The sequence below is a fragment of the Sorex fumeus genome, unplaced genomic scaffold, assembly GCF_029834395.1.
Source record: "Sorex fumeus unplaced genomic scaffold, SorFum_2.1 ptg000098l, whole genome shotgun sequence".
NCBI lineage: Eukaryota > Metazoa > Chordata > Mammalia > Eulipotyphla > Soricidae > Sorex > Sorex fumeus.
In genome coordinates this window covers 1,999,372-2,015,050 of record NW_026606155.1, presented here as the reverse complement: position 1 = coordinate 2,015,050, position 15,679 = coordinate 1,999,372, and the positions used below count along the sequence as shown (strand labels likewise).

Below are 15,679 nucleotides of genomic sequence, written 5' to 3'. Positions count from 1 at the left end.
CGAGAGTATCCCGCCCGCACAACAAAGCCTGGAAAGCTCCCCGTGATGTATTCGATATGCCAAACCCAGTAACAGCAAGTCTCACAATGGAGACATTACTGGGCCCACTCGAGCAAACCGATGAACAACGGGAGGACAGTGCCACAGTGCTCATTTGGGGGGGGCTAGAGAAGAGGGAAGATTCTGATGCAGTTTGAAGATTCATATTCTTATGGGCTCCCTGGAGTGATAAACCATTGCTGTAGTCTTTAGGGTGACTCACATTATTAAGAACTCTCGTGACTGATGGTTTAACCCAGATGAAATCATTGTAGGAAAACCCATTTAAAAATAAGGTAGCCCATGGGGCCGGGGCCATTCGCCTTGCAGGTGGTGACCCGGGTTCAATCCCCGGCATCCAATATGGTTCCCCGAGCACCTTCAGGAGTAATTTCTGAGAATCATGGGGTGAATTAAAAAAGCCTTGTTCTCCCTCACAAAACCCTTTATCAGTTTGTGTCTCTGTGGAAGACAGAAGGTCACAGGCTCCCCAAGGGTCCTGGAGTGAGTCAGGAACACAAGAAATCAGAGCCTCCTGCCTTCCCCCCCTTCCAGGAGAGCCTCACAGCCAGGGCCAGGCGAGGCACGCTCCCACCTACCCCCATCTCCAGACATGTGTGTCCTTGTGTTTCAGTGTGGGACGGCAGCCATGGAGTGCGTGCGGCAGTACATCAGCGAGGTGCTGGACTTCATGGCCGACATGCACACGCTGACCAAGCTCAAGGTAAGAGGCGCCTGGCCCCCTCCCAAGACCACAGCCCTGACGCTGTTGGCGAGATTTCCCCCGTAGACTGTGGAGCTGTTTATGCACCAGCTGCAAGGAGCATCCAGGCGGAAAGGGGTCCAGGTGGGAATGGGGGGATGATGTAGCTTCAAACTGTGAGTGGAGGGTCTTGCTCACCATTTATTCTGGTCTCATACCGCCTCAGGTAGGTTCAGTTTCCAACTGGGGGTGCATTTTGCTCAGGGTGCCTCCTACTGTCCAGCAGGTGGAGTGAGGGCTCCCCTAAGACCCCCCCCTCTCTCCACATCTCTTCTTCCCTGTGGGGTTCCATCTCATCCCTTTCTTCTGTGGCAAACACAAATCTGGTAATGCCCCGCACAGGGCCTATTTCCAGGCTAGAGGTGGACTCAGGCAGGTAAAAAGACTTTTATGAACGGTGATGCATTATGCCAACGTCAGCATTTTTAAAATTTTATGTCTTTTTATCTGTCCCAGGGCCATCTTCTTCTGGTCAATAATAAAGAGAGGGGGAAAGAACAGAATTCAATTTGCACATGGACAAATTCCCAGTGAAGTTGTTGAGTTTATTGATTGTTTCGCAGGGTGGAATGAATTGCTGATGCAAGTCAATCTCGCCTGCCCTGAGTCCACCAGGGTGCTCTCGAGATGGATAGTCTGCAAGATTTGAGGAAGGCTCTGGGGGGAGGGCAGAGGAGAATTTTAACACAGCCCACGGAGCAGCCAAATTGCAGTTTGGTACTGGAGGATGCCTCTTTGACAGATAGGACCCAGCCATCCCAGAAGTTCCCTTGCTCAAAACAATAAAACCTACAATTCCTTTATTACCCAACTCAGTTTCCAGACCCCACTGTGATGACGCAAGTGTTCAATTTGCAAATGCTAGAGTGGAAAGTGGCAGCCACGTGTGAGCCCTTGATGTCTCATGATCTCTTAGCCCACTTGTTTCCCACTTGGCTGCCTGAGCTTCCCAGTGTTGGATCATTCTCTGGTTCCTCGGGGCTCATCGAGGTGGCCCCACACTCCTGACTTGGATGCATAAAGAACAGGAGCAGTTGCAACCTAAACAGTTTCAACTTGGTTTACAGCTTCACTTTCAGAGCATAGAGAGAAAGAGTCAGAAGGACCCAAGGTGTTCAGAAGGTCAGGAGTTGCAGACCTGGCCCTCCAACTTCACACACTGGGAATGGATCAGAAATGGATCAGGGTGGCCTGTCTAAGGCTATGAGGTCCATTAGGAGAGAACTGGGTCTAGCAGCTGGGCATTGACTCCCAGAGCAGTGCTCATTCCACCAAGTGACACCAAACAAAGACATTTTTCTAAATCCAACAACTGCATACCAGGTACAGATACCTTCTGTGTCAGGAACTGTTGTGGATTTTTTAAAATAGATTTTTAAATTAAATCACCATGAGACAGACTATGACAAAGCTGTTCATAATTGGGTTTCATTCACGCAATGTTCCAACACCCATCCCTTCACCAATGGACATTTCCCACCACCAATGTCCCAGTTTCCCTCCCAGCTTGCCTCTATTAACAGACACTTTTCTTCTTCTCTCTCTTTCTCTCTCTCTCTCTCTCTCATTTTCATTTTAGGCACCGTGGTTTGCAATCCTATTACTGAAAGGGTAACATGCATCTCACTTTACCTTCTTTCAGCACTCAGTTCCAGTCCAAGTGGTTATTTCCAACTATCATTGTCACAGTGGTTCTAGAACAGAGAAGTTAGGACTTCTCCGTCCTAACTGCACTCCCCCTCCCCCTTGGTGGCAATCTTCCTACCATGGGCCAGTTCTCCTGGTCCTTGTTTCCATTGTCTTTGGGTATTATTCACATACCACGTTTGAATATATGTATTTTTTCAAATGACTGCAATCATTCTACATATGTCCCTCTCTCTCTTCTCTCTCTCTCTCTGTGACTCATTTCATTCAGCGTGATACTCTCCATATTCATCCATTTATAAGAAAATTTTTTGACTTCACTTTTCTTCACAGCTATGTAGTATTCCACTGTGTAGAGGTACCATAGTTAGTTTATCCACTCATCTGGCATTATTGTTGGCACTTAGACATGCCATGATGAAGAACAAACAGGAGAACAAACAAATAAACAAACAACAAGTGTAATTGTTGAAATCAGCAGTGGAAGCCAATTTTAATGAAAATGTCATACAAACTCAAAGAAGATTCGTAACTCTCACAATTTCTACAAGAAAGGATTGATTGTGACATAGGAACTTCCCATTAGCAGACCTGACCAGAGAGGTCAGGACGGACTTCCTGGAATAAGGGGTCCTTGAGCTAAAATCTGAATAATAAATAGCAGCTAAATGGTGTGGAGAGGCTGGAATACCATTTCAGGCAGCAAGAGCATTATTAGTGAATGCTGGTAATGAGACAGAACCTGTGGAATGTACCAGGGATCGTTAGCATAGGACGAAGAAGCAGAGATCTGTACTAGTAGAGTTTCCCAACCATGGTAAGGGATTTCTGTCCTAAGATCCATAGGGAACCATTGAGGAAGCTCAGTGGGTTGTATGCTTGGGAGTGTGGTGAGACAAGGACAGGAAATGACAGCCTGGTCTTTGCAATGTGCTCCATCAGTCACCAAATGCCATTTGGTTTTGTAGAGCCACATGAAGACATGCTCCCAGCCTCTGCACGAAGATACCTTTGGTGGACATCTCAAAGTCGGGCTGGCTCAAATTGCAGCCATGGAGATCTCACGGGGAAACCACAGAGATAACAAGGCTGTGATTCGCTATCTGCCCTGGCTCTATCATCCGCCTTCAGCCATGCAACAAGGGTAAGGACCTTACTATTCCAGCAAGGAGGGTAATGCAGGACACACCCCGAGTCCCCTGAGGCCCAGGGAGAGCCACTGATCGTGTGGAAAGATTCTGGGAGTGGAACAGGATTGGTTAGGAATAAGGGATTCAAGACCTATCTCCAGCCTAACTTGCTGGCCCACCACCTGTATTGAACACAAACAGTTTGCCCTCCTGCTAAACCCTCAGTCCTCCCCTAATGAAAACTGGGAGGTTGGAACTGCTCAGAACTTTATTTCAATAAGTTATATAGACTGAGAGCTACTGAGTACCCCATAACTTCTACTGTCAAGGAGCTCACAGCTGGAACAAAATCTGTAGCAGAGATGAAATAGAATGCATGAAGATAATGAGACACCACACCCCTTCACCACCACCCCCAACACACATACACACACACACACACACACACACACACACACTCATATTCTGTCTCTAAGGGAAAGAATGTGCTGGGAGCATCTCTTTGGGAACTCAGAGCCGGACTGAGCCTGCCATCTTGCTTGGTGGGTCACTTTCCTAGCTAGAAGGAGAGGTTTGGAGTGGAAGGTGAGGAGGACAGAGTGTCATTGGCTGTTTTTTTTTTTCTTTTTGGGTCATACCCAGCAATGCACAGGGTTTACTCCTGGCTCTCCACTCAGGAACCACTCCTGGCAGTGCTTGGGGGACCATATGGGATGCTGGGAATCGAACCTGGGTCAACCGTGTGCAAGGCAAACACCCTGCTACCCACTGTACTATCACTCTAGCCCTTGACTGTGTGTTTCATGTCTGCTTCTCTTTCCTTCCCTGGAGGGGCGAGGTAGATCAATGTTCTGATGAGAGAAAAGGAAAGTTTCAAAAGGCAATCCGGTTTGAAAGGTAGACCAGGTTTGTCCGAGGATGAGATTTAATCCCTCTCCCTCCGAAGGCTGCTTTCCGCCTGAGAAGCTGAGCTCTGGGATGACAGGGAGAAACCAGGAGCGCAGATAGCTCATTTGGCTGGCCCTCTGTTCCCTTGCTTTCTTTTAAGTCATTGCCTCCAAAAGGCCACGCTTTGAAGGCCTCCCCTTGGGCAGCCCTTGCTGGGTGCCAGTGAAGCAGCATCGCATCATTGTCTCTGCTTCCTTCTCCCCTCACAGACCTAAAGAGTTCATCGAGTGTGTCTCCCACATCCGTCTGCTCTCCTGGCTGCTCCTGGGCTCCCTCACTCATAACGCCGTCTGTCCCAACGCCTCCTCGCCCTGCCTGCCCATCCCTCTGGACGCAGGCTCCCACATCGCAGACCATCTTATTGTCATCCTGATTGGATTTCCAGAGCAATCAAAGGTAAGTGATTTCTGCAAGATTAAGACCATATGCACCGAAATTGCTAATGGAATTCCTTATCAGCCAATTATGGTTCTTCTGAGAAGAAAAAGCATCTTATCACTCGCCCCCCTGTGGCTGGTAGGAAAGCAACCTTGTGCTAATGACTTATTTCAAGTTGTTTAAATTCCCAGACTCTCTCTCCTTCCCCCTAAATGGCTTTTTGGTTCACTTTTATGAAGATAAATGAACGGGACCGGCAAGGGTTAGCTTCCAAGGAAGTTCTGGCTCAAAGTCATGAAGCGAAATAAAAGGAGAGAAATAGAATAAAACATTCCATGCTGAGTAGTTCCAACAAGATGGAGAGGAGGGGGAGGAGAAGCAGTGTGGGCTCCACCTTACCTAATGCTTCAGGTGCTGTCTTTCCGGTTGAGAACAGGAGAGATGTAGGGAGCTGGAGAAAGTCAGAGGCGGGTGGGAGGTCTCTAAGTCTGTGCCAGGATCACTTGCACAGGGGAACAGTAGTGATTGTGGGTGAGGTGCTTAAGCCAATGGAGCAGTCTGCAGGCTGGCTTCCGTTACATGTCTGTGGAAGCACAGTAGACATACTTGGTGTTACTCAGTCACAAGGAGCTCCAGGCCCTTTCCAGAGCCCAGGCGCAAGCTGGGAGGGATGTTGGGCTTGGGGACAGCTGGATTTGGGCCACGAAGCTGGCCCTGTGGTACAGCTGAGCTCCTGTCCAAATACCCCGGAGGAGCTGAGAAGTCTGTTCCTTATATTTCTTTCATTTTTTAAAAAAATATTTATTTTTGGTTCTTGGGTCACACCCAGCAATACTCAGGGGTTACTCCTGGCTCTGCACTCAGGAATTGTTCCTGGTGGTTTTTAGGGGACCACATGGGATGCTGGGGGTCAAATCTGGGTCGTCAGCCATGTTCAAGGCAAGCACCCTACCTGCTGTCCCTAGTTCCTTATAATTCAACCCAGATCTAGGCTGGCTTCTTAGAGCTGGTCCAGAGTCAACCCTGAAATAGTCACTTCCCTTTTCTGAGCTCCAGTGTCCACAATTGAGCTGAATGGGATGGCTTGAGAATTCTGGAGATGATCTATGAAAAATATCCAAGGGTGAGATGCGGCAGATGCCCACTCGGTGCTCCCTGCTGACAGGAACACCAGCATCGTTGAGGCTGCTGCTCTCACCATGGCCACTCCTGTAGGAGTCTAACTGATTGCATGCAACTCAGTCAGTTCACCTCTGTCACTTCTTTTTACTCATCACAACAACCCTTTGAGGAGGGCACTGCTATCTCCTTGTTTCAGATGGGGAAACATCCTAAAATCGTCAAAGGATGATTCTCTTTGTTGGTTGTCTTGGTTTGGGGACATACCCAGCAAGGCTCAGATTACTCCAGGCTCTGCTGTCAGGAATCACTCCTGGCGGTGCTCGGGGGACCATATGGTATGTTGAGGATAGAACCCGGGTTGGCCATGTGCAAGGCAAGTGCCCTGCCTGCTCAGGCCCCACGAAGGATGATTCTTTTAGGTTTCATTTAAGAATGGGGTGGACAAGAATAGCCGAGATAAATACCAGGAGGTTTACTCCATGGCTTGGAGGCCAGCCACACACTCTAGGGGAAAAGGCAGCTCAGATAGAGAAGGGAGCACCAAATAAAGGGTGTTGGGAAGATCCGCCCAAGATGGGAGATGCATGCTGAAAGTAGACTATAGACCGAATATGATTGCCACTTAATTCCTCTTTCACAAACCACAGCACCCAAAAGGAGAGAGAGAACAAAAGGGAATGCCCTGCCACAGAGGCAGGTGGGATGGGGGCATAGGGGATGGAAGGGATACTGGGATTATTGGTGGTGGAGAATGGGCACTGGTGGAGGGATGAGTACTCGATCATTCTATAACTGAAAGCCAAGCACAAAAATTTGTAAGTCTACAACTGTACCTGATGGTGTTTCACTAATAAAAATTTTAAAAAAAGAATGGGGTGGAGATTGGGGCATCCGTTCATTCAAGAGCAAGGGTGAGGGTAGCTTTGCCCCCTCCACTAAGGTGCTTTCCCCAAGACCCTGTCACTGAGTGTGCAGGATGTTCCAAGGTGCTGGCTGACTCACGAATTTGCCAGTGGGGGTGGCCGGGGAGAGTACTTTAAGCCTCCCGTCCCTTGAGGTGAGCCTTGACAGGGAATCCCAGAAGGCTAATGGCACGCGGAGAGGACTCCTTGGAACGTCACACTCCCCATCTTCTTCCTTTTCAGACCTCCGTGCTGCACATGTGTTCCCTCTTCCATGCATTTATCTTTGCTCAGCTCTGGACTGTGTACTGCGAGCAAAGTGCCGTCGCCACGAACGTGCAAAGTCAGAATGAATTCAGCTTCACGGCAATTCTGACGGCACTGGAGTTCTGGAGTAGGGTGACGCCCAGCATCCTTCAGCTGATGGCCCACAACAAAGTGGTGAGTTGATGAAGAAGTTGTTCCCTGCCTGGAAAGGCACTTTAAAGCGATTATGAAAGATCTGTGATTTATAAAGCTGTTGCTAGTTCAGTTTTGACACATTGATTTCGACACCAATCCCACCACCAGTGTCACCTTCCCTGTTCCCATGGTCCCTCCACACCCCCAACCCCCACCCCATCCCTGCCTGTCATCTTGACAGTTACAAAGTTTCAGTGGTTGCCACTTAGAACACATGTTTTCAGTGCTGTTGAGTCTGTGTTTTGGATATATGGCTAGACCCGTCACCCATGTCACCTGTGTAACTGAAGCCCCGATGTCTGCTCACCCATGACTTCCCGTTCTTCAAGAGCTCAGTTGTAACGGTACAGAAGTAGAATGTTGGATTTTTACATCTGAGATCATGTGTTAGGCTCGGGTGAAAATGTCAGTGGGAAGATAAACATGTGGTCAGTCAAAAAAAGGAGTTTTCTCTGCTTAAAACCAAGGAAATTTGTAGGATACTCATACCTGTCAGGGCTGTTTTGTTAGAAAGTCAGAGTTAAGAGTGAGATGGGATTATTTTGGGATTTCAAGGTGATTTTGGAAAACCCAAGCCAATTAGGGCCCCTTTTTGTGATGTTGAAGAGCAGACCACCACAGAGGTTCGTTTCACTCAGGACTGAAAGCCTGAAGGAACCTCAGTTGAGCGGCCGTATGAGGCCCCAGGCTCCAGTCCTCAGCCCCAGTTGTATTTTTATGTGATGGCACACAGAATGAGTGGATACTTGCAGAACTAGCTGGGGTGCGCTTGGTACACAGCCACTTCCCTGAATACATCTGGATGAGACCTCATGGAGGCAGTTAGTTAATTTCTTGTCTGTGTATAGCAAGGTCCCCAAACAAACAACACCATCATGATTTTTGTGCCCAGAAACCCAGTGCCACAGCATTGACAGAGGCATTCCAGAAATGAGTTTTGATTGACTGCAAATCTAAGAAATATATCCTTCCAGCTCTAATTGGATTATCAGGGGTTATGATTGAATGCAGCTCAGATGTGATAAGGCAGTTCTGTATGAAGAGGTATATTTTAGTTGAATTTAAAGGACATTTGTGTGAAAATTTTACACCCAAAGTTCTCGCCAATATGGGAATAATTGCAGTTATTGCATCATATATTCTAGGGTTGAAGAATTCTGTGATCTTACAGACAGTGCAACTGGGACCATAAATTGGAGACTCAAAGTGTCTCTGTTATCATTAGTTTTATGATACCATTAATACCTCCCCTCCCAATTCCTCTTGACATTAAATGTTAGAAGTTCATCTGAATAAATTTTGTACTGAAAATGTTGCTAAACTATTTAAGCAGGACTAGTAAAACCCCCCTTGGATGTTTAAAGGCCAGCCTTAGGAATTTCACATGAGGGAATATCAACTCTTGTCCTTTTAGACTGTTGCAAGCATGGCTGGCTGCTTTGCTCCAGAGAAAATAAAAACAAAACTATAGCCACACAAGTGCAGTTACTCAAAGCCACCCCAGATGAAGGAGCAGTGAAGAAAAGATCAAGCTGGAGGAGAGAGTCCCTTAGCCTGGGAGTTCTGTAGTTGGCAATGGAGGGAGCAGAAACCATTAATTCTGGGGTGTGAATCATTCTGTAATGCCCCTCAGTGAGTTCATTGTCTGGATCCCAAAACGGCCAACCCCGAGTTAGACGAAGAAGGCATTAGCGAAATTTCTGGAGCATGTTTAATTCTATTTAGGGTTAAAGTCAAAAAGGTGCAAAGTCCCCAATCACGGTGATCTTGTATGGTCAGAGGCAGGAAGACTGCTGGGCCTGGGATCTCTGTGGGTCAGGATTAACAGCCGTATCCCTGGAAATAATACCAATGGAACTGATTTTACTGTTTCTCATTGCAGATGGTAGAAATGGTGTGTCTCCATGTGATTAGCTTAATGGAGGCATTGCAAGAATGCAATTCAACAATTTTTGTCAAGGTAGGAAAACCTTATGATTTTTAATAGAACATTTCTGTGTTTTGTTTTTCATTGAATCACCATGAATTACAAAGTTACAAAGATATTTATGATTGAATTTGTTCCAGCACCAGTCCCTTCACCAGTGCCCACTACCCTCCACCAGTTGCCTCAGTTTCCCTCCCACCCCCAGCATTCCTCTGTGGTAGGGACTTTTCTCCTTCACCATTGTTCCTGTGTATAGAACATTTCTTAATGCAAATAACAAATATGGATTTATTTTGAATGTAATTTCTTTTTGTTTGTTTTGTTTTTGAGCCACACCCAGTAGTGCTCAGGGCTTGCTTCTGGCTCTGTGCTCAGGGATCACTCCTGGTAGAGGTTGGGTTTTTTTTTGGGGGGGGAGGGACTTTTTGGGTCACACCCAGTGATGCTCAGGGTTACTCCTGGCTCTACACTCAGGAATTACTCCTGGCAGTGATCAGGGGACCATATGGGATAGTGGGAATTGAACCTGGGTTGGCTGTGTGCAAGCAAACACCCTACCTGCTGTACTATAGCTCTGGCCTCCAACGTAGTTGGCTTAAATGGGATGGATTAAGCAAAGTCAATACTGGATGTTCAGCTCTATGACAAACTCCTGTTTGGTCATAGTGATCCTGTTTACCCCTACTTTGTTGAATAATTTATACAGGACTGAACTGCTTCAATTTCAAGTGTATAATTTGGTCACAACTTACATGAGTAACTTACAGAGATTTCAGGTGTACAGCTTAGTACATTTTCCCACATATATAGCACAGTGGGTAGGGCATTTGCCTTACAAGCGGCCAACATGGCCGACCCGAGTTCGATTCCTCCGCCCCTCTCGGAGAGCCCGACAAGCTACCAAGAGTATCTCGCCCGCACGGCAGAGCCTGGCAAGCTCCCCGTGACGTATTCGATATGCCAGACACAGTAACAACAAAGTCTCCATTGGAGACGTTACTGGGCCCGCTCGAGCAAATCGATGATCAACGGGAGGGCCTTTACTTTACTTTACTGATGAAATTATTACCACACTCAGGATGGAGTTTCCTGGTAACACTTTATTATAATCTACCTCTTCCAAATCTTTCCCCCTGTCCTTCCCTCACTCTCCCCACCTTTCTGTCACTGTAGGTAGGTTGGTTTGTATTTTCTAGTTTGTAAAGAACGTACATTTTTCTGACTTCTGCTATTCAGAATAATCACATTGATAGGAGCCAGAGAGACAGTACAGCAGATAGAACATTTGCCTTGTATGCAGCCAACCCAGGTTCAATTTCTGGCACCCCAGGAGTGATCCCTGAGAACAGAGCCAGGAGTAACCTATGAGCACCATTGCATGCGGTTCCCCCCAAAACAACCCAGAATAATTATATTGTTATTATCAATAGCAGTTATCAGTAGAGCATTACTTCTTTATTTTTGAAAATATTCCACACCATATTTGGTCTATCCATTCATTGATTAATGGACATTTGGACAATTTCCAGTTTGGAACTAGTAAAGCTGTGGTGAATATGTATGTAGAAGTCTTTGTGCAGATGCAGATATATGCTTTTTTGTATTTAGATAACTACCTAGAAACAGAACAGCATGGTCATACATGGTCAAAATGCATATATCTTTTAAAGAAATTGGTGCACTTCTGCAGAACTTATACCACCAGGGTTGGGCTTTTGGTTTTGGAAGGAGAAACTCCCAGGGGTGCTCAGAGCTTATTCCTAGATCCTGGAAGAGTTCAGGGAAACTTATGGGGTACAGGGATTGAACTTGAGTCAGCCATGTGCAAAGCGAGGCAAGTGATCAACCTGATGTAGTGTTGCTCCAGCCTCCACAGTTTTATTCTTTTAAACAGTATCTGATGAGGAGCAAAATGTTTTTATTTTGATAAAATTTGTGCATAAAATTTTCCTTTTATGAATCATGTTTTAATATTGTATTAATTTTTTTGCTTAATTCAAAGCCACAAAGTTGATTTTTTAAAAATAAGTGTTACTATATTTTCTTTTGTTGTTTGTTTGGGGCTCATATATGGTAATGCTCAGGGCTTATTCCTGGTGGGGTGTGGGGGACCATATGGAATGCCAGGAATTGAACCCAGGTCAGATCTACGCAAAGTAATTGTCTTACCAACTATATTTTCATTCTCTCTCTTTCTCTCTCTCTCTCTCTCTCTCTCTCTCTCTCTCTCTCTCCCTCTCTATCTCTCTCACACACAAATTTTCTTTTAGTTGTTTTGAATAAATTTTGTGTGGTAGATATGGTCTGAGAAACAGTTTAACAGTTTATATATTAGAATTTCCAATTATTATATCACTACTTGAAAATACAGTATTTAGAACATTCCTGTATTAAACTCAGTATCTGTCAAATCGGTTCTGTCACCTTTTAGTCACCAATATTAATGAGTCATGAGTTGATTCCTTTTTAACTGATTAGTTTCAATAAATATTATTCTTTACAATGAGGCTTTTTAAATTAACTACTACCATCATCTTTGGGTTGGTCTTTATTCATTTTCTCTATTATTTTTTAATTGCTCTTTAATACACTTTTTCTTAAATTTATTAAATTTTTTCTTAAACTAGTACTAATTTGCTTTTTATTTTCTAGTTTCCTAAAGTGAAGCTCTCTGAGTTTGAGACTTTTCCTTATCTTTTAGGAGATGAGTTTAGGATATGTGTCCTATAAATTGTCCTCTCAGCACTGTGCTGGCTGCAACTCAGTGTTGTACCTTGAGCTATTATTTTAAATCACGATCATGATCACGATCACGATCATCCTGTTGTTTGTCGATTTCCTCGAGCAGGCACCAGTAACGTCTCCTTCTTCCTAACCCTAAGATTTTAAAAGAGCCATTTCAATGCTCTTTCAGGATTAGGAGAATGAGACCCATCATTGTTACTGGTATTTGGCATATTGAGTACGACACGGGAAGTTTGCCAGACTCTGCCGTGCAGGCAGAATACTTTTGGTAGATAAACTAGAAAAAAAAAAAAAAGAATAGGGGCTGGAGCAATAGCACAGCGGGTAGGGCATTTGCCTTGAACATGGCCGACCCGGGTTCAATTCCCAGCATCCCATATGGTCCCCTGAGCACCACCAGGGTAATTCCTGAGTGCAGAGCCAGGAGTAACCCTTGTGCATCGCCGGGTGTGACCCAAAATTAAAAAAAAAAAAGTGGCTGACAGGGGCTGGAGTGATAATACAGCGGGTAGGATGTTTGCCTTGCACACAGCCAACCCGGGTTCGATTCCCAGCATCCCATATGGTCCCCTGAGCACCACCAGGGTAATTCCTGAGTGCAGAGCCAGGGGTAATCCCTGTGTGTCGCCAGGTGTGACCCCTCCCCCCAAAAAAGAATGAATCTTTCTGTTGGGCCTAAAGAAAGTTGTTCTACTTAAGGGATTTTAAAAAAAAAAGTAGCTTGTGGGACCTGGAGCATTTAGTGTTTGCCTTGCGTGTGGCCAAGATGGATTTGATCCCCGGCATCCTCCGAGCCAGGAGTGATTTCTGAACGCTGAGCCAGGAGTAATCCCTGAGCATTTCTGGTGTGTCATAGTTTAGAAATCTTTTAGCTTCTGTTTTGCATTCTTGTTTTTTTTTTCTTTTTGGGTCACTCCCAGCGATGCACAGGGGCTACTCCTGGCTTTGCACTCAGGAATTAATCCTGGCGGTGCTCGGGGGACCAGTTGGGTTGCTGGGAATCTAACCTGGGTTGGCCGCTGTACTATCACACCAGCCCCTGAATTCTTATTTAGAAAAGACAATTCAGTTATTTAGAATTTTATTATTTGTATTTCTAACTGTTGGAGAAGTCTTTAGAGCTTTTTTTGTTCATGATTTTTTGTTTTAATTTAAATCCACTGGTGCCAAAGAACATACTTTGATACTCTCATTTATTTTCAGTTTATTGAGGCTTATTTTTTGCATAGAATATCATCTAGAGTTCTGGAAAAGGCTCTTCTAATACGTTAGAAAATAATGTATTTTCTTCAGTTGTGGAGTACCACTTCCTTTTTCCACTGCCTTAAACTCATCAAAAGTGCTTAAAACTTCCATGACCTCCTGAGTCTATATGCTTTACCAATTTTCCAGAAGGGTATATTGAAATAACTCTATAATTTCATTTTTTAAATCTTTTTAGGTTTAGAAGTTTTTGCTTCCATATTATGATTTTATTTTATGAGGCACGCAGATGTTTGGGATTTATCACCTTGTCTTAATAAACTAAAATTATAAATGGTCTTTTTCACCCTCAATAATATTCTTTGTTTCAACAGCCACTTTGATTTTTAATAAAATCATTCCAGCTCTCTTTAGACTAATGTTAGCATGACATTTTGGGGTATTTTTACTTTTAACTTAGTTGTACCTTTATATTGAAAGTGTATATTTTCAACATTTCTTTATAGCTTTACTTTAAATTTTATAACTGTTTTATTTGGGGGGCCACACATGGCAATGCTCAGGTTTCACTCCTGTCTCTATGCTCAGGGTTCACTCCTGAAGGGTCTCAGGGGACCACATGAGGTCAGCTCTGTGCAAGGTCAACACCTTACCCACTCTGACCATATCATCGCTCTGACCCTAATTGGCCCCTTCAAACACATTTTATACTTTTCTTTCCCCTTCCACATCTCTTTCCTGCCAACTTGCCTTCCTATCTCGTGACTATTAAAAAGGCTTATTATCTAAAAGCAAATTTTTGCCTTTTAGTTTATCCATTTGTTTGGTTTTTCTGTCTCTCACAATCACGATCACGATCACGACCATCCTATTGTTCGTCGATTGCCTCGAGCAGGCACCAGTAACGTCTCCTTCGTCCTAGCCCTGAGATTTTTTAAAATGTGCCATATGCAAGGCACTTTCAGGGTTAGGAGAATGAGACCCATCATTGTTACTGGTATTTGGCATATTGGGTATGCCACGGGGAGTTTGCCAGACGCTGCCATGTGGGCAGGTTACATTCAGTAGCCTGCCAGTTTGTCCAAAGTAAGAATGAGATAATAAGAGGTCGCGCGGCCGCGAATGCGGCCGTGCGCTACTGGGAGCTGGGTTTTATGGTCTCTGGGTCTTGGCCGTTGATGGGATTAAACGGTGCCAGTTGGTGGGTGTGACCCCTGCCTACTGGAATATGGAGGATCTAGGTGGAGGATGCTCAGCCCCGATCTGAGCAGGCTTGGAGATCTCGGCCCCGGGACCCGCATGCCTTTGTTCCTCTGCCGGTACCTTCAGGCGTGTGGAGAGTGGTCTCAGCATGGTGGTGGCTGGTTCTGGAGGTCTTCGACTGCCAGAGCCCTGGTCGGGGCGGGGAGGGAAACTCGCAGAGTCTCTGTCTCTCACACATGAGTAAAATCATACTTTTTCAATCTAGTCTATTACACTAAGGCCCTCGGTCAGTGGTCTGGGCCCTGAGGATAGGAATAGAGAGGAGACAGAGGAGAAGGCTCACATGATGAGCCAAAGTGCCCTGTGTCGCAAGAACAAATGCTCTCTGAAATTCGCTTGCCATGCCATATAGATAGAAAGATATGTTTTTCTGGCAGAAGGATGTGTCTGTTTTAAAAAAAAATAAGATGTTCAGATTCTCTTGGTTTTCCCTCTTTGGATAGTTAGGGAATGCAAAACGTTCACAGAAGCCTACAAGGCCTTGATCAACGTCCATTTGAAGTAATCCACATGCCAAGTGACATATTTGGGAAAGGCTATTCTTATAAGCACAAAGCTTTAGCTCCACTGCTTCTCAAGGGCCAATCTACCAAGAGGCAGTGAGGAGTCCAGACAGAACTGTATGCCAGCAACTGGTTGGCCAGCTGGGAGGTGGCCGACTCCTGCCTCCCTATGTTCATTTCCTATAGGCCCCAAACAGAAGGGTATTGTTTTTATTGTTTTTATCTTATTTTTTATTTTGGGTTTTTTTGTTGTTTTTATTTTAATTTTTTATGTTTTTGCTTTTTGGGTGACACCTGGTGATACTCAGGGGTTACTCCTGGCTTTGCACTCAGGAATCACTCCTGGTAGTGCTTGGGGGACCATATGGAATGCTGGGAATCGAACCCAGGTCGGCCGCATGAAAGGCAAATGCCCTACCCGCTGTGCTATTGCTCCAGCCCCTGTTTTTATTTTAAATGATATCAGCCAACCTTCCTCTTAACTTGAATACTATTTTTTTTCCTTTCCAAAACTTTATTTTGTTAAAGCACCATGAATTACAAAGTTATTTATAGTTGGTTTTTTTGACATTCCATCACCAATTTCACCACCAATGTCATCTTCCCTCCACGAGTGTTCCCAAATTCCCTCTCCTACCCACCCCCCA

The 15,679-nt window shown here is 45.1% G+C and overlaps 1 protein-coding gene across 13 annotated transcripts in view; it reads left to right on the top strand.

Annotated features, from left to right (window-relative positions):
* The window catches only part of UNC79 (unc-79 homolog, NALCN channel complex subunit), a 305,414-nt gene that overhangs the window by 279,687 nt on the left and 10,048 nt on the right, over positions 1 to 15,679 (top strand). For all 13 annotated transcript variants that reach the window (XM_056133512.1, XM_056133504.1, XM_056133510.1 and 10 more), the window contains 5 exons: positions 674 to 763; positions 3,418 to 3,593; positions 4,737 to 4,923; positions 7,173 to 7,370; positions 9,274 to 9,351. In XM_056133512.1, the coding sequence (XP_055989487.1) occupies positions 674 to 763; positions 3,418 to 3,593; positions 4,737 to 4,923; positions 7,173 to 7,370; positions 9,274 to 9,351 (729 nt within the window). The remainder of the gene's footprint in view (positions 1 to 673; positions 764 to 3,417; positions 3,594 to 4,736; positions 4,924 to 7,172; positions 7,371 to 9,273; positions 9,352 to 15,679) is intronic.